The 19,968-nt window shown below is 38.8% G+C and overlaps 1 protein-coding gene across 4 annotated transcripts in view; it reads right to left on the bottom strand.

Annotated features, from left to right (window-relative positions):
• The window catches only part of UVRAG (UV radiation resistance associated), a 314,400-nt gene that overhangs the window by 16,437 nt on the left and 277,995 nt on the right, over positions 1 to 19,968 (bottom strand). For all 4 annotated transcript variants that reach the window (XM_043482966.1, XM_043482964.1, XM_043482965.1 and 1 more), the window contains one exon: positions 12,435 to 12,526. In XM_043482966.1, the coding sequence (XP_043338901.1) occupies positions 12,435 to 12,526 (92 nt within the window). The remainder of the gene's footprint in view (positions 1 to 12,434; positions 12,527 to 19,968) is intronic.

Here is a 19,968-nt window from a genome sequence, read left to right as displayed (position 1 = left end):
CAGAAGGGGGCCTGTAAGTTAAATATAGGGAAGAATTTCCTGAAGTGAGGGTGTTTAAATTCTGGAATGAGTTACAGAAGAAGCCTGGTCCCCCAAGGTCTTTTAAAATACTACAGATACCCATATGCCTTGTGTATTCCTGTCTAGAGGCAATGAGATAACTTGTCAAGGTTCTGTCTGAAATAGCTGTCTTAAGAGTAAATAACTCCAATAAAACTTTCCTTTTCATTTATTTTTGACCAGCCTTCACTTTTCATATTAAGGATGCCAGCCAGTAAGGAGTACTTTGAAAGGCACGCCCCTCTGATATGGCTACCTTAAGTAGTACTCTTGAGCCTTCAAAGACAATGTCATTTGATCTAAATTTAAAAACCAGAGTCAGCTAGATGACATGGTTTTTAAGTCCCTTGGGTCACCTGCCAGAGACTAGCTCTGAATTCAGCATGAGCAAATGATGGAGGGAAGGAGAGCAGACAGATCTGCTTTTAAAAAATAAGACTTAAAAATATGTTAATACAGGATAGGGTCTCATTTTCACAGGTGGATGGTTTGGCTTAAAAGCTGAACTATTATATCACTACCTTCTGGTTTTAAAGAAAGATGGGTTCCAAAATTTTCAGTTGACTGAAAAAGTCCATTTTCTTAAAATGTGTCAAACTTCTTACTTTCTTAATCATTTGTTCATTTAAAAAACTGTTGAACTTGATTCTATTTATAAAAAAGAACAGAGAACTAGATCAGAAACAGGTCAGCAAAAACACCATCTAGAGATTTTACCAATGAAGTGATACGACCTTAGGTAAAGCCACTAGTTGCTTCTCCCAAAGTCACATCATTAATGCTGGAAGGAATCAGAAGTATTCCAACAAGCTGCAGAGTAGCCAAGGATACATCTCCTCAGTATTTCAGCATCACTAAGGTCACGGAAATTGAGGCAGCCTCAATAAAAATGGCATGCCTGGTCCTAAAACATCAAGTAAGTCAGTTCATGGCTGAGCACCATCACTGCAGAACACTGTCCACTGAAGCCGGGGCTCAGGCTGTGAGTCCCACGTGACAACGAGACGGAACAATGCATGAGAATATTTTTGTAAGTCTTGTTCTTCAAAATATTTAATTTGTCTTATCTACTCATTCAGATTATAAACTAAACAACTGTCAACTAAGCAAAAGCCGGGAAAATCTCACACTTTTGAATTTTCTTTCGTCTTCTGAATAGTGCTGTATGTAGAGGAGACCCTTAATGAATTGTTAAATGTATGAATAATACTTATAATATTTTGTATAGCCCTTTTTAGTTTATAAACCACTTGGACAGACATTATCTCATTTGTTCCATATAATGATGCTTGGGAAATAGGGCTGCTGCCATTAACTCCACTGAAAAAATTGATACTCAAAAAATTTACGAAAATTAAATGACAGAACTGAAGTTGGAGCCTACATATTCTGATTCCCAAATCCAGTGCTTCTTCCACTGTATTGTGAAGCTTTATAGTCAGTAAAAATTGAACTTAGAATAAAACATTTCATGTATAAAGCAGGGCGGATGGTTCTAAAATCCTGCTTTTATCATGTCTTTTTCTGAAAGAAAGAAAATGAAATTTCAGGAAGGCAAACACTGTGGACAAACATGTTTTAAGCCAACTCATGTGTTTCCCTTAGCTTTCCTGTTTCTTAACCAATGAAGTTGAAACGTATCATAATTTTTGTTTCTTTTCGTCTTAAAGTTCTAAATTCTAACAAAGTTTTATGATTCTTATGAGTTTCCTATCTCTCTGAGGTAAGTGGGGAAAAATAAGCAACAAAGAATGTCTTCCTGTCTGATTTTGCAGTGGTTTTTTTCTAGTACTCTGGATTTGACTTTGACTTTGGGCTTCCCTGGGGAAGGTAATAATAGGTGTTAGAAATTCAGTGGCAGAGAGAGAGAGGAGGAGGGCTGGGGAATGGCAGACAAGGAAAAGAATGGCCACTAACTAATAAGAGGCAGCCTGGCATGACAAAAAGAACATGCAACTAGGAGTCAGATAAGGCGTTGCTGGCCCCAGTTCCATCACTTATTATCATGTGATCTTGGCAAGTCACTTCATATTTCTAAGTATTCTGATATGTAAGATAGTGATCATCATCCTTGCCCTACCTCCTTCACAGGGTTGTTATAAGCTTAAATAAAAACATGGTAAATTCTGCAAAAAAGAAACTTTTCATTTTATATAACTTTTAATTATAGCTGAGAGTTAACCTAAGAAAATAAGTAACCAAAAAAGTAAGCAGGCAACTACAATTGTGGGGTACTTTCCTCTAAAGCTTCAGAGAAAGGTCGTATTAAGTACTTGGGGAAAAGTAGAAGGGAGATGGTGAATATTTTGTATCACTAACGTACAAAGCAGCATGAGCCTTTATTAAAAAATGTGATCAAGAACCATGTTCTATACCTATTTGTAAGGAGATGACTGTAGATATTTTCTTATGACTGTAGATTTTAAAGGAAAAATAAAATACCTATAATAAAGGATGGATTTAATTTTTAAGAGACAACTATGATTTCATTTACCCATGATATAGTTATAATAATACTTACCATTTGTTACTATTATGTGCCATGAAGTATGCTAAGTATTTATGCATTTAATCTTTATATCAACTTTATCAGGAAGGCACTATAATCTCCATTTTACAGATACTTTTAAGCAGAGTTTAAACTTGCCTGAAGTCACAGAGATAGTGAGTGGCAGAGCTACTATTCAAACCCATAGTCTTCATATGCTCCTTAGAACTGGGCAACTGTTTCCCACTCTGGCCTGCCCTGCAATCTTCACATGCCCCAGTCCTCCTCATGTCCCAGGTCCACTAAATGCCATCTCCTTAGTGAAGGCTTATCCAGTCCTCACCTACACCCCACACTTTACACTGGGAAGTAAATGACATCCTTAAGAATGTTCCAGATAACTTCTCCACCTTCCGTCAGTACTTCATACTTTCTGTTGTCTATCACATCTTGTTCCAATTTCAGTGCCTGCTCATCGCTGCGCAGAAGCTGGTGGGTAAGACTTGGTGGAGAGTGAACCTAAGGTACCATGGGAGGACCTGCTATCTCTACCTGCTAAGTAAATGAATGAATGAGGTAGGATGTGAGCTAGATCTTGAAGTGAAATCAACGTTTGGCGAGAGCAGAGGCAAAGCAGGCAATTCTAGGTGGTGGGAACTTATCTGAGAAAAGAACTGAGGTCAGAAATGAGGGAGGCCTGTCTAGGGGTCAGTTGAGCTGGGGTGAGAGACAGTGGAGAGATGTAATTGAGGACTGTCCCCGGGACCTGGATGCAGGAGCCCCCTCACACAGTCTGTTCACAGCAGCACAGCACAGAATCTTCCTCTCAGTGCTAAACATATCGTCTCAGTGGCAGCTGTCAAACAGTGGCTCGCATGTCAGGGAAGCGGTCGGGCTTCCCTGACCACAATTCAGCATCGGCTGTGCATGAGCACGTCGAATGGAATCCTGGACCACCTTCTAGTTAGTAGTAAAAGAGAGGAAAAATGGGATGTTTAAGTGGCATGGTGGTGGCTTTTAACCAAACCATTCAAGAGTACAACCTCTGAGCTGAAATTCTATTTTTCCAATTTGTGTTGCTTGGCAGTCACAACAAGGTTAGTGATTTGAGGATGAGGAAATGGAGACTTCTTTTGGAAAGGATCAGCATAAAGCTGGGAACTTCGCCCCAGGTAACTGTGTTCATGAGGAAAAGGGATAGTTTTATGATTAGTCAGGTAAGATGCTTTGACGTTAGATAAGAATTCTGTCATGTGAAAGAAAAAAGAATAATTTCATTAAAGTAATTTTAATCACACTGTCTTTTTTTTAAGAAACAAAACAAGCTGTCACACAACTCTGAAGCTTAGCATAAGGAGGAATTCAGTGACTGTACTGATCGTCAGCCAGTTTGAAATTCTCGACACCAAAAGAACACACAGCAATCTACTTCCACAGGGACCAGTCTGTGAATGGTAACCACCACACAGAGGATGGAAGTGTTTTCTTTTACAAAAGATGTAAGAGGCTCCCTTAGGAGCGTGAGTTTTTTTACCCTTTGCCCTAAGGAGCACAGGCTGGGGAGGTAATTCCTCAGTTCGTGGCTGCTCTCGGAAATTCTCAGGTTTCCCCTGAGGCTGAAGTGTTTGTTCCAGCTTTGTTTAGGTTTGGAACCTCCAGGCTGCCTTTCCACAGGGTCTTTCCTGGGTTCGTAATGTGGCAGACATTTTGCACTGCTTTGCATCTGTCTCAGCAGTCCGTTTCTCATTACGGCACCATAAAGTGGTGTCTACTATTCATTCAGTGTTAATGTGCTTGGCATAGCTGGCATAAAGGGGCACTATACAGATGTGTGAACTGGGGGCTTAATGGGTTTACCATGTCAGTGCCAGGAGACCTAGACTCCAGTCTTACTGCCACAGGCTCATGGAGAAGCCATGCTTGGAAAGTCATTTAATTTATCTGAACCTCAGAAATGGAGAGTTGCTGGAAACGGTCATGTTTTAGGAGGGAAAAGACAGTCAGGTTGCAATGAGGAAACACGTCTATGTAAGCATTTTGGGTAAATTGTCTAAAGAGACTGCAGAAGAAAGGGATCTAATTTCTAAAGTTCCAGTAACTGGTTGTGATTTTGTTTCTCACTTAAAATATTTATTTTTCCCCCATAATTTTGTATTTTCTGTTTTGTGTTGTTTTCCCGAAAGGGATCCCTAATTGTACAAGCTCAATGTGCCACAAAACCTAGATCCTATTTCTTAAATGAATTTGCACACTAGCCAAGTGGTCTATTCTTTGCCAGTAAAGCTGCTGTGCCTTTTCTAAAGCTGTTCCCGCTATATATGAGGGTGTGGGTATGGATGGAGGTAGGAGAGACAGAAGAGGGAGAACACATACTCAACAGTGTGTGACGTGAGGAGCCGGTATAAGGACCATATGTGAGAGCAGGGGGAGAGGCGAGGGCAGGAAAAAGCTTGGGTTTTACTCTAGCCACTGGAGCTAGGGAGTGATTAAGATACAACTAAAATTTAAAAGATATGTTGGCTACTGTGAAGAATGAACACAGATGGGACATGAATGAAACCAGGGAGACAGACTGGACTAGTGTAGTGCCAGGGTAAGAGCAGGTGGTGGCTTGGGCTGGGGTGGTAGCAGCAGAGATAGTGGGAAGAACACTTGGGTAGAGATAACAGCATTTTTGCTGATCCTCCTTAGACTGGATCAGGGAGGAGTGAAGAAAAGAAGGAAGGAATGCTCCTCTGGTTTGAGCAACTGGGCAGACAGTGCGTCATTTGTTGAGCTGAAGAAGGCTAGTGGAAGGACAGTTTTAAATGCTGAGGCTGAGGTACCTGTGATACTCCAAGGGGAGGTATCAAGCAGGTCTCTGACTATAGAGCTCACAGGGGAGGCTAACACTGAAAACAAGGTGAGGAGCCATAGCGTGTAGATAGCTTTCAAGAGCGGGGCATGAGATCATGTGAGAAGAAAGCAGAGAGAAAAAGAGAGGAGACCCTCAGAACTGTGCAGCTCTCCATACTTACTGATTAAAAAAAGGAGGATGAATAGGAAATACGGGCAGAAAAGAGCAGCTGAGAGGAGGAAAACCAGGGGAAGATAGTGCTGTGGAAGCCAAGAAAGGAAGATGCATCAAGAAGGCAGGAATGGCCAGCAAGGCCAAATGTCACTAAGTACAGACGAGGCTGAGGATGAAAAAGTGACGCTAGGTTTGGCAACATTTGAATTTTAGGCACCTACCTAGATAAGAGGAATTCCAGTACACTGAGAGAACTGGAAACCACAATGAAGTGATTTAAGGAGGAACTGGGAAAAATAGAACATAAACAGACCCATAATCATCATAAAAATTAGTAGCTAAAAACTTATTCTTTCCCTCTCAAAAAATGAAAACCATTAGGTTTTTCAGACTTTAATGATAGGTAATTCCTGTTGTACATAAACTGTTCCAGAGAATACAAAAGAATAGAAAAGAAGGGGGAAACAGCCTCAATTTATTTTACAAGGCTGTTATAATCCTGTTACCAAAATCAGACAAAGATTATTGTATACATAGGCTAGCCTCATCTCTGTTTACAAAAGTAGATATTCTAAAAATATTAGCAAATCATGGAATCTAATTAAAATGATATCAAAGAACTTATTTACAAAACAAAGACTCACAGATTTCAAAAACAAACTTATGGTTATCAAAGGGGAAATGTGGAAGAGAGGGATAAATTAGGGGCATGGGATTGACATTCACACTACTATAAATAACACATAACCAACAAGGACCTACTGCGCTGCACAAGGAACTCTACTCAATATTCTGTAATAATCTATACGGGGAAAAAATCTGAAAAAGGAGGAGTACATGTGTAACTGAATTACTGTGCTGCACAGCTGAAACCATCACAACATTGTAAACGAACTATTAGTCAGTGTTAGTCACTCGGTCGTGTCCGACTCTGCGACCCCGTGGACTGGAGCCAGCCAGGCTCCTCTGCCCATGGACTTCTCCAGGCAAGAATACTGGAGCGGGCTGCCAATCCCTTCTCCAGATCTTCCCAACCCAGGGATCAAACCTGGGTCTCCTGCATTGCAGGCAGATTCTTCACTACTGAGTCACCAAAGGAAGCCCAAATCAACTACACTTCAATAAAACAAAAAAGTGCGTGTGTATGTGTAATGGAATACTATGCAGCCATAAAGAGAATGAAATGATGCCATTTGCAGTAACATGGATAGACCTAGAGATTACCATACTAAGTGAAGTAAGTCAGAGAAGACAAATACCATACATGATCACTTATACATGGAATTTGAAACATGACACAAACAAACTTACCTAAAAAATAGAAATAGACTTACAGACATAGAGAAAGAACTTGTGGTTGCCAAGGAGGACAGGGGCTGAGAAATGGACGGATGGGGAGTTTGGGATTAGCACATGCAAACTATTACACCTGTTGCTTTTCAGTCGCTTAGTCGTGTCCAACTCTTTGTGACCCCATGGACTACATACAGCACACCAGGCTCTGCTAATCCTTCAGTATCTCCCAGTGTTGGCTCAACTCATGTCCACTGTATGTATTATATGTAGAATGGATAAACAACAAGGTCCTACTGTATAGCAAAGGGAACTATACTTAGTATTCTGTAACAAATCATAATGGAATGAATACGAAAAAGAACATATATATATATGTATGACTGAATCACTTTCCTGTAAAGCAGAAATTGATACATGGTAAATCAACTATACTTCAATAAAGTAAATTTAAAAAATTAGCAAATGAAATTCAATACTATACAAAAAAATAATACATCACAATCAAGTAGAGTATATCCCAGGTGGCAAAGACGGTTTAACAACAGAAAATATGTTATTAGTTATTAACACAGTAAAGAAGAATAAATATAGTATTATATCAATAAATATAATAAGCATTTTATAAAATTCAAAATGCACACATTCATAATTTCAAGAAAAACAACTCTTAGAGAGCTGGGAACAGAAAGAAACTTCCTTTTGCTAATAAAGAACATCTATCTAAACCTGTAATAGAATACTTAATGGTGAAAAGAAGCATTCTTTTTAAAGTCAGGAATAAGACTACTGTTATTATATTACTGTATCACTATTATCCACTAGTGTTGCTCCTCTTCCATAGAACATGAGAACAAAAAATAATAAAAATTGTAAAAAGAGGAAGAAATAACAACGTCATTCAAAAAATGATTGTATACACAGAAAAACTCAAAAGAATCTAAGATAAACTATTGTAATTAATGTTTAGTAAGGTTGCTGGATACATTCTCCAAAATACAAAATCAGTGGTGTTCCTTTATACTAGCCACAAAGAAGTTGGATGCTATAATAAAAAATTTACAACAGCAACCAAAATGGTAAGCTACCAAGGACTAAGTATATAATAAAAGATGTGTAAGGCCTTTATGAAGAAAGTTTTAACACTTCACTGAGGTGTGTTTAAAAAAAAAACAAAACATATAAAGTGATACCATGTTCACAGAAAGACTCAATATCATAAAGCTGTCAAATCACTCAAATACAATTCATAAATCAAGAAAAGCCAAAAGAGATTTGAAGAAGGACCGTAAGTAGGTGCCTCACCAGACCACATATCAAGAAAGTTGGGGAAATCTTCCTTTCCCCTTGCTTTGAAGGAACATGATTTAAGAGTAACACTCTTGGCCTCTCTCCACCCTCCCACTTACTTGCTCTTAGGGGAAGAGGGCCTTTTCTGATTGGTGACTTTAGAGGGAAAGATAAAACCTGGGTATTCTTGGCTTAGCCCCATCTGGGTTTCTGCAGGAGTCACCGGACAGCTCTCTACAGTATAGTTAAGGGCTGCTTGCTGGCGGGGAAGCCTGGGGTTCTCCAGTTCACATCCTGATTGCAAGAGTAGGTTTAATTTTGAGTGATGTCTTTGCAAGCGCTTTCATAATAGATCTAAAGCTGCATTTTCCAAGTGGCTTTATCAGTAATAAAACTGACATTTTGATTTCTGTTAGTCTGTCTCATATCTCCTCTCTCAAGTGGTTCCAAATGTTAGGAGGAAGAGAGATACTCAAACCTCAGTAAGACTTATAGAAATTACACCTTATATTAATTAAAAATATGGTACTAGCCTATAGATAGACTATAAAACAATGAAACAGAATAAGGAACCTGGAAATAGATCCATATGTAAGTTAACTTGATATATGAAACAGACTGCATTATCAACAGTGGATAAAAGTTAAGGACTCTTCAATAAATGATACTGAGACAATGTGCCGTCTGTACTGAGCAAGATTTATTTTAGTTGGTTGATCAGGCAGTGCAGTGAGTTGCCTCTCTATTTGATTATTTTAATTTACCATTTGTGTTATAAAACCTTTCATGATTTATGTACCTTGTTTGCAACCAGATCACAAATCCCTTGAAGGTAGGGCTTGAGCCTCATACTTACTGTTACCTCCAGAGTACCTATCATGGAACTGAACACTGACAGTGTTAAATACATGCTTGCTAGCTCACTGTTAAAGTAATAGTGGGAATTTCCCAGTGATCCAGGGCTTAAGACTCTGTGCTCCCAACGCAGACGGTACAGGTTTGATCCCTGGTTGGGGAGCTGAGCTTCCACACACCACACAATGTGGTGAAAAAATTAAAAAGTAACAGTAATAATAATGATGATAAAATAATTATTATTTTACATTAAAACTTAGTTCCTAGTCTTCATTCCTCAGGGTATACAGGTCTATGTCAACACTAACTTTTTATGATGATTTTGATATTCTGAGTAGAATTCTTTCAACAATTGTATATTTGATTAAAAACAGTCTTGTCTAAAGTCAGACATCCATATTTTTGAAGATCATGCGACAAAAATAAAAAAACAAAGTGACGGTAAATCACAGGTGTCACTTTATTATCCTCAAGGCCTATCCTGACGGCACAGAAGAAAATGAAACTATTTTTGTACTTTCCTCCTCACAAATTATTTTTCCACCTACCATCTCATTTCATCCTCACCACAAACCAGTGAGATGGGCAGGGACTGCAGATGAAGAAATTACATTTTAGAGAGGCAGGAGTTTAAATTCAGACAGCAAATCAGAAAATTAAAGTGACATGGTTATATGGATAACGTATTTACCTAAGGTTTTTAAAAACAGGTCATGACACTGTACAAGAGGCAGGGATCAAGACCGTTCCCAAGAAAAAGAAATGCAAAAAGGCAAAATGGTTGTCTAAGGAGGACTTACAAAGAGCTGTGAATAGAAGAGAAGTGAAAGGCAGAGGAGAAAAGCAAAGATATACCCATTTGATTGCAGAGTTTCAAAGAATAGCAAGGAGAGATAAGAAAGCCTTCCTAAGTGATCAATGCAAAGAAAGAGAGGAAAACAATTTCATGCAAAGATGGGCTCAATAAAGGACAGAAATGGTATGGACCTAAAAGAAGCAGAAGATATTAAGAAGAGATGGCAAGAATACACAGAAGAACTATACAAAAAAGATCTTCACGACCCAGATAATCACAGTGGTGTGATCACCAAGCTAGAGTCAGACATCCTGGAATGCGAAGTCAAGTGGGCCTTAGGAAGCATCACTACGAACAAAGTTAGTGGAGGTGATGGAATTCCAGTTGAGCTATTTTAGATTGTAAAAGATGATGCTGTGAAAGTGCTGCACTCAATATGCCAGCAAATTTGGAAAATTCAGCAGTGGCCACAGGACTAGAAAAGGTGAGTTTTCATTCCAATCCCAAAGAAAGGCAATGCCACAGAATGTTCAACCTACCACACAATTGCACTCATCTCACATGCTAGCAAAGTAACATTCAAAATTCTCCAAGCCAGACTTCAACAGTATGTGAACTGTGAACTTCCAGATGTTAAGCTGGATTTAGAAAAGGCAGTGGAACCAGAGACCAAATTGCCAACCTCTGCTGGATCATCAGAAAAGCAAGAGAGTTCCAGAAAAATATCTTACTTCTGCTTAATTGACTATGCCAAAGTCTTTGACTGTGTGGATCACAACAAACTGTGGAAAATTCTGAAAGAGATGGAAATACCAGACCACCTGACCTGCCTCTTGAGAAACCTGTATGTAGGTCAGGAAGCAACAGTTAGAACTGGACATGGAACAACAGACTGGTTCCAAATAGGAAAAGGAGTACGTCAAGGCTGTATATTGTCACCCTACTTATTTAACTTATATGCAGAGTACATCATGAAAAACACTGGGCTGGAGGAAGCACAAGTTGGAATCAAGATTGCCGGGAGAAATATCAATAACCCCAGATATGCAGATGACACCACCCTATGGCAGAAAGCAAAGAAGAACTAAACAGCCTCTTGATGAAAATGAAAGAAGAGAGTGAAAAAGTTGGCTTAAAACTCAACATTCAGAAAACTAAGATCATGGCATCTGGTCCCACCACTTCATGGCAAATAGATGGGGAAACAATGGAAACAGTGATAGACTTTTATTTTGGGCTCCAAAATCACTGCAAATGGTGACTGCAGCCATGAAATTAAAAGACGCTTGCTCCTTGGAAGAAAAGTTATGACCAACCTAGACAGCATGTTAAAAAGCAGAGACATTAACTTTGCTGACACAGGTCCGTCTAGTCAAAGCTATGCTTTTTTCCAGGAGTCATGTATGGATGTGAGAGTTGGACTCTAAGGAAAGCTGAGTGCCAAAGAATTGATGCTTTTGAACTGTGGTGTTGGAGAAGACTCTTGAGAGTCCCTTGGACTGCAAGGAGATCCAACCAGTCCATCCTAAAGGAGATCAGTCCTGGGTGTTCATTGGAAGGACTGATGTTGAAGCTGAAACTCCAACACTTTGGCCACCTGATACGAAGAACTGAGTCACTGTAAAAGACCCTGTGCTGGGAAAGATGGAAGGCAGGAGGAGAAGGGGACAATAGAGGATGAGATGGTTGGATGGCATCACCGACTCACTGGACGTGAGTATGAGTAAACTCTGGGAGTTGGCGATGGACAAGGAGGTCCATGGGGTTGCAAAGAGTTGGATACGACTGAGCGACTGAACTGAACACTGTGATAAATGTTGAAAAATCTGCCATGAATGATGAAATCTCTAAACTTAAAACAACAAAATTCACATAGCAAATGAGTAAAAGATCTGGGACTCAGAAGCCAGTGCTCCTTAGAGCAAACCATGCTGCTCTCAGGTGTCTAACTCTAAAGGCCTGATCTGAATGCACATAATTTTCTAAGTTATTGCCCATCATCCAAGGGTTCAAATTACTAAATGACTAGAGCCAACAGCTTTCCTTTTATTCAAGTCAAGTTAATTATCTAATGTCTTCTTTGCATCAGATGGTCCCTTTCCCCTTGTCTTTTGAAGAGGGCCGTGTCCATCCTGCAAAGCACTTTTAGGCAGCAGCTTGCCTGTATGGTTACAACAGGCACTGACGTCACACGTGAGAAACCTTCCCGTACGTCTGTCCCTCCTGGTCTCAGACGACGTCCTGACAGCTGACCTACTGCTTGTGTGCTTTCTTCCCTTTATTCTCAACCACTGATCCTGATGTTTTTTACTGTCCTGGAGGTTCCATGTCCCCCGTTTACAAATCACATGGCTGTCCTTCAGCCTCTGCCTCAACCATGCATTCAAGAATTCCTCGCCCAGCCAACCTTCCCATGTCTAAACAATACCGCCTCGAACCCACCCCCCTCCCAAGGGTGCTTCCCCCTCTTAACCAGACTGGAGCTTAGACCTATACAGGTATGACGGCTGCCTTTTCTTTTCTTCAGGTATCTCACTACAGAAGAAAACCCAGAAGGCAGGTGTGGAGCAGAAATCAGGCAAGTTCCTCTGGATCACTATCCACATTGCGGTTTCTGGGTATGGCAGAGAGGGGGTACTTACCACCTGACCATCAGTCCATGCTCCATGAAGTTTTTCAGGTTAGGAAGGGTTTGCCGCAAGTCTGGAGTCCCTAGTCCATGTTGATATCTTAGCTGCAAAGATGGAAAGACAGAATTAAATTTTGGCAGATACTAGGCAATGCTTCCCAAACATGACCCACTAAAGAAGTCGTCCCCCTCCCTCTGCTTTAAACTCTAATGAGGAAATGTGACTGTATGATCCCAACACCATCCCAACCACACTTTCTGGATGGTGTTTAAAGGGAGTCTGCTCACGTTCTGCTCCCTTGCCTCCTGAAGTGAGAGAAGACTAAGAATGACCAACTACATGGAATCAGGATTATATCCAAGACCCCTGTAGAGTTTGCTACCATCAATCCCAGGGTTACATACCATAAAGCCAGCATTTCATTTTAGGTACTGAAGGCTGGGATTACACACTCTGAGCACATTCAGCCCTTCTTTCACTGACTCTTCCCTTTGTAGAATCAAGAATAAGGTTCATGTTGTATGTGTCTCTGATGCTCAAGTATCTGACACAGTGCTAGAGCTCATTTCATGCTTATTAAACAAATAAATGGAGAAGGAAATGGCAACCCACTCCAGTATTCTTGCCTGGAGAATCTGATGGACAAAGGAGCCTGGTGGGCTACAGTCCATGGGGTTGCAGAGTCAGACACGACTGAGTGACTAACACACAAACAAATAAAGAGCAAATCACTTTTGGCAGAGGCTGTGCTTTATGTTATTTCTCTCATGCTTCTAGCTTTCCTTTTTCTCTAGGACCAGAGAACAGAGTTGCTATGGCCTATGGCTAAGATCTGCTCTTAGTTTTACTTATTTCTGCTAGAGGCCGTTTTTCTACAATTCAGTGCCCTTCTAAATGTCTTGGGTAACCTACTAAATGGTTTTCATTTGTCTGTTCCTGCCTCCTCTCACTTTGTCTCTGAAGACTATTTGCTTCCTCACCAAGCATAATAAAGATCCGAGGTTAAGTATAATGTGCATATTCATACACACACACATGATGTCAAATACACAGTAAGTGTACAACACAGCCCTGTAGAAATGTTATTTTTCAAATGACATAATATATATGAAGAAAGGACTTTGTAAACTGCATACTGATGTACATATATGAAGGGTCATCTGCCTTAAAGTTTTGCTTTTCCAGCACCTAATATAAAAGTGGCTAAGTTAAACTTTAAATATTTTCCTCTTCAAAAAAATAAAACTACTATCAACAAAAAATCAAAGTAAGTTTTCTTTTGTTTGTATCTAGTACTCAACTGACTTTTCACTTAAGTGGGAGTGAGTGACATTTAACAAAGAGTTCACTCTCACTATACTGAACTTTCAAAAGAAAACCCCCAAACCTAATCAGGTCTCTTTAATGGTCAGAACATACACATAAAATAAGGAGGAAGAAACATAGAATCTTAAAGCTAAAAGGTATCTTGTTAACCCTTTTCTTGTGCAGATGGGAAAACTGAAGCCCAGAAAGAGGAAGAAATTTCTTCAGAGCCACACGATTCAATGGCAAAGATATTATTAGTCAGAGCCTCCTTTTCACAATCATGCAACTCGACCAGCTACCCCAAAGTCTGCGAGTAAAATTGGTTAGAAAAAAACAAAACCCCAAACCTTGGGAAGACAAAGGGAAAATATTCTTTTCCTTTTCCAAATCTAGCTTGGTGACCTAAATCACCTCCTGAGATTTGCTGACCTTGAATTATAAGATCTCCTCCATATTATATGACATCATTTCTTATATTAATATAAAAGCATTTTTTCCATACACTGATAAAAGCAAAATGGCTGACATCCCAATATGACATTCCTGAATTCATTGTTTCAATAAAAAAGTGAAATTGTTTACACATGGCATGGAAATTTCACCTGTGATTCATACTGAAAAATATTAAATATCAAAAAAGTAAAACCACCCCATACTAAAATAACACTAAGCTATGTGTCCCTGAGCCAGTATGTAGTCAACTGCCTGCCCCAGGCTCAACAATGGAAGGTGGGTGTTGAATTCTTTTCAGAGACCACAATGAACATTTCTTTCCAAGTCTGATTTCGACTAAAAAAGGAAAATGTGGGAATTTCAAGTCTCCACCCAAATCTTAACTCCTCATTTGCTGCCTAGCATTATTTTTATCATAGAATCTTGGGATATCATAGCTTTAAAAAGATTATGGAGATCATCTTTTCCATCCTCCATTTTTTCATAAGTGAAGAAACTAAGACTCAATAGGGCAAGTGTCCTGCCCAAGGTATCAGAGCTGATAAGGGACAAAGCCAAGGCTAGAACCTCTCAGTAACAGCTCTGAATCCTTTGTCGTGTCACCCTTTCAGTCTTCAACATATAGAACTAAAATAGAAATTCCCACATAGTACATATATGTTGTTCAGTCGCCAAGTCAGGTCTGTCTCTCTGCTGTCCCATGGACTGCAGCACGCCAGGCTTCCCTGTCCTTCTCTGTCTCCCTGAGCCTGCTCAAACTCATGCTCATTGAGTCAGTGATGCCACCCAACCATCTCGTCCTCTGTCATCCCCTTCTCCTCCTGCCTTCAATCTTTTCCAGCATGAGGGTCTTTTCCAGTGAGTTGGCTCTTTGCATCAGGTGGCCAAAGTCTGTGTGTGTGTGTGTAAAAAATTTAAAACAAAGTACATATAATGTTTTAAGTCTAAACTACTAAAAGGCTTGTAATGAAAAAGCAACAGTTCTTTGCTCTTCAGTAGTGACCACTTTTAGTTGTTTTTTTCTTTACCTTCATATTTCTAAATACACTTATACTAATATTTCTTATTCCTTCCCTCTCATTTAGACATCATCTACTATGTTCCTGTTATGCAAAATGAGAATTTAGCCCTTTTATTACTTTTCTTAATACATTTTATCTCCTTACCCATACATTACCTACTTTTTATTAAAGAATATGAGGATTTAACTGCCCACTCTCTCAAATACACTTTTCCTCATTCTCTTAAGATATCCAATTATTTTGGAAGGTAACATTTTTTGTTAAATCAATATTTAGTATTTACCTTACACCTACAAATATACTGTTCATTGCTAAGCCATATAATATACTATTCCTTTTTTGTCTTATGTTTGTTTTTCCTGAAATGATAATTGCCATTTATCCCACTTGTTGAGTGCCCATGTACCTATCACTAGATCCTCCCCCAATTAGGACAAAACCTTAAATCCTTCCAATCTGGTTAATAAAGACACCATATAACAACCTATCAAGCCCATTCTCCATCCCTTGGAGAGTATTTCCTGCAGTACCTTCTCTCTGCTCCAATCTGAACAATTTGTTCTCTAGGCTGGTTCTCTTATTACCTATTTAGAACTTTCTTTCACCATCATCCTAGAAATTTTGTTTACTGTCACCCCTCTATATCCCAAAGGGACTGGCTCCAGGAGCCCCTGCAGATACCAAAAACTGCAGATGTTCAAGTCCCTCATCTAAAATGGTGTTGTATATACAGTGAACATTCAACCCTCCATACCCAGGTTTTACATCAGTGGATACAGAGGGCTGACTGTAATTGTGTTGAGGCTGTTGTTTCCTAGAACTCATCACTTGTTCCTTGATTTACTGCCTCATTTTGGTGGAGCATATTCTATAATAGTATACATATTCTCTAGAATATAATAACCTAGACAGGATATTAAAAAGCAGAGACATTACTCTGCTGACAAAGGTCCGTTTAGTCAAAGCTATGGTTTTTCCAGTAGTCATGTATGGATGTAAGAGTTGGACTATAAAGAAAGCTGAGTGCGAATAATTGATGTTTTTGAACTGTGGTGTTGGAGAAGACTCTTAGAGTCCCCTGGACTCTTCTGAAAAGACCCTGATGCTGGGAAAGATTGAGGGCAGGAGGAGAAGGGGATGGCAGAGGATGAGATGGCTGGATGGCATTACCGACTCAATGGACATGAGTTTGGGGGGACTCCGGGGGTTGGTGATGGACAGGGAGGTCTGGCTGTGGTTCATGGGGTCGCAAAGAGTTGGACATAACTGAGAGACTGAACTGAACTGATTCTATAATGGATTTCTGGAAAAGGGCCACATGAGAGGTATCTTTTTTAACACTCTGAATACTTAAAAAATATCTTTAATTCCATTCTCATACTTGAATGATAGTTTGCTTGGGTATAAAATTCAAGGCTGTAATGATTTTTCCTTTGGAATGTTGTTTCACTATCGTTTAATTTTGCATATAGCAACTGAGAAACCTGATAACATTCTGATTCCTGATCCATGTGTGTGAGGTGATTCTTCTCTTTAGGATTTTATTCTTTAATGTCAGTATTCAGAAATATCACAATGATAAGCTTTTGTTTGGGTCTTTTATCATTTACTATTTTGGTCTGAATTTACTGAGTCCTTTGTTCTTATTTCCTTCCAGCTTTATTGAGATATAACTGACATACAATTCTGTATAAGTTAAAGGTGTGCAGCATAGTGATTTGACTTATATACATATCATGAAATGACTACCACAGTAAATTTAGAGAACACCCATCATCTCATATAGACACAAAATTAAAGAAAAAAATCTTTTCCTTGTAATGGGAACTCTTAAAACTTACTCTCTTAACTTTCATATATAACATACAGAAGTGTTAAAATATTAATCATGGTATACAATACACCCCTAGCAGTTATTTGTCTTACAACTGGAAGTTTGTACCTTTTGACCACTTTCACCCAATTCCACTCCCACCACCCCAATTCACCCCCACCTCTAGTAACCAGAAATCTGATCTCTTTCTATGAGTTTATTTTTGAAGTAAAACTGACCTAAAACACTATGTTAGTTCCTGGTACAAAACACAGTGATTCGATTATTTCTATATATTACAAAATGATCATCACAATAAATGTAGCTACCATCTGTCACCATACAGAGATACTACATTGACTATATTTCCCACACTGTACATTTCACCCCTGTGGCTCATCTGTCTTGTACCTGAAAGTTTGTGTCTCTTAATTACCCTCACCTATTTCACTCAGCCCCCACTTACTGACCTTCCTCTGGCAACGTCGTGTTTGTTCTCTGTAGCAATGACTCTTCTTTCTGTTTTGTTATGCTTATTCATTTGTTTTGTTTTTTAGATTGCATGTGTAAGTGAAATCATATAGCATCTGTCTTTCTCTGATTTATTTCACTTTATAGCATAATATCTTCTAGGTCTATCCATGTTGTTGCAAATGGCAAGATTTTATTCTCTTTTATGGTTGAATAATGTTCCAGTGTATGTGTGTGTATGCCCCACATCATCTTCATCCATTCATCTACTGATGAGCACTTAGGTTGCTTCCATATCATGGATATCGTGAATAATGCAGCAATATGGGTGTATTTGTCTTTTCAAATTAGTGTTTTTGGTTTCTTTGGAAAAATACCAACAGTGCACAAGTGTTCACTTTTCTCCACATTCTTGTCAACACTTGTTATTTCTTGTCTTTTTCATAACAGTCATTCTGACAGATGTGAGGTCGCTGTAGTTTTGATTTGCATTTCCCTGGTGATTAATGATGTTGAGCATCTTCTCATGTGTCCATTGGTCATCTCTGTGTCTTCTTTGGAAAAATGTCTATTCAGGTCCTCTGTCCATATTTTAATTGGGTTGGCTGTTTTTTTGATGTTGCGTTGCCTGAGTTCTTTATAATTTGGGTATTAATTCCTTTTCAGATATATCTCTTACAAATATCTTCTCCCATTCAGTAGGTAGTCTGTTCATTTTGTTCATTGTTTCCTTTGTTGTGCAAAATATTTTCAGTCTGATATAGTCCCATTTGTTTATATTGCTTTTGTTTTCCTTGCTAGTGAGTCCTTTCAATATGAAAACTCTTATCCTCTAATTTTGATTATTTTTTATTATCTTTATTGTTATTTTTATTTTCTGTCTCCTCTATCTTCACTTTCTGTTACTTTTGAATTTTTTTCTTTTTTGTTTTTGTTTCAGCCTTAAGAAAAAATTACAGGCTTTCTTTAATGTCCAGAAATCTTTGGTTGTCAATTCTTCTTTATGAATGAAACTTTAAAATGCTGAACAGATAGTCTGTATATTGGCAGGACTAGCTGAGGATTGGAGGATGCACCCCTATGTTCATTGCTGCATTATTCACAATAGCCACAATATGGAAGCAAGCTAGCGCCTATCAGTAGATAAATGGATAAAAAAGAGATGGGGTATACATGTGAATGCAGAGACATACACGGGAATATTACTGAGTCATAAAAGAGAATGAAATCCTGCTATTTGCAACAACATGGATAGACCTAGAGGGTACTATGCTAAGTGAAATAAGTCACTCTGGAGTTCTATGGCTTGAACTACATTGCTTCTTGAAGGCTTTAGGTTTTGGTTTTCTTCATTCTGCCTACTCACAGTTTATCATTTATCTGCTTGTGATTTTCTAAAATGTTGTCGACTCTAATACCTGCTCTTGTCTCTTCTGTTCTTTTCATCTTTGTGTGTTTGCAATTTTAAACTACTTTGTCTTTATTAGAAGCATTTCATTAAGGCCTGACATAAATGAGTATATTTAATTTGTTTACCATGAAGTCCCCTATATATATATATATATATATATATATATATAAAAGCTTTCCAATATTGGCTATTGGAACTCACCTCTCTGATAGAGACTCTCTTTCCTGTCACTAAGTCTCCCTCTAGGCATCCTCTATCTGTCTATTCTATACACTCTGAAAACGCCAACACCAGTTCTATTTCCTGTAGGAAGCTCTCTGATTATTCCAAGGTAAGGGGGCATTTTACCCCTCTGCCAAATCCCTTCTTACACCACCTTTCCATCTGCAGTCTTTGGAAAGCCTAAACTAAATGAATATATACTTAATACATATTTGTTAGTAAGTTAAAATTAATGCTGTATGGGAGGAAATGAGAGGCATCATGACACATGGAATGAGCTTAGATGCAGAAGATCTGGGTTTGAACACCAGTGCTGTCACTTACTAGTTGTCTGACTTTAGTTTTGTCACTTCTTGTAAATGCGGATGTTATCTGCCCTGCAGAGCTACTGTAAAGTGTAAATACAATATAGTATGTTGGGGTACCAAAACCAATAGCTGATACATAGTAAGTGGTCAATACACTGTACCTATTATCATTATGCTACATATATACTCTCTATATATATTATCACAGCATCTGCCACTAAACTAGGCATAAGATAGGTGCTCAAAAACACCTTATCACTTAATTAGGATGAGAGTCGGAAAAGGAGAACAGAGCTCAAATCAAAGGAAAAAAATCTTAAGTACACAGTTCACTTTTTTAAAAAATAATTTTTACTAATTTACTAAGTTCCTCACTACAAGCACTCCAGAAAGGCAACAATAAACACATACACATATTAATATCTTTAAAATAATTGCACAGTGAAGCAGGAAGTTTGACACATGATGTGGGTAGTCAGTAGACCTGGGTGACAGACACAGTTCTGCTCTATGGCCATGAGCAAGTCCCTTCCCTGCT

Source organism: Cervus canadensis, chromosome 11 (genome assembly GCF_019320065.1).
Source record: "Cervus canadensis isolate Bull #8, Minnesota chromosome 11, ASM1932006v1, whole genome shotgun sequence".
In the NCBI taxonomy this organism is placed as follows: Eukaryota; Metazoa; Chordata; class Mammalia; order Artiodactyla; family Cervidae; genus Cervus; species Cervus canadensis.
Note: the sequence above shows the minus strand (reverse complement) of the source record. Positions and strands in the feature narration are given on the sequence as shown.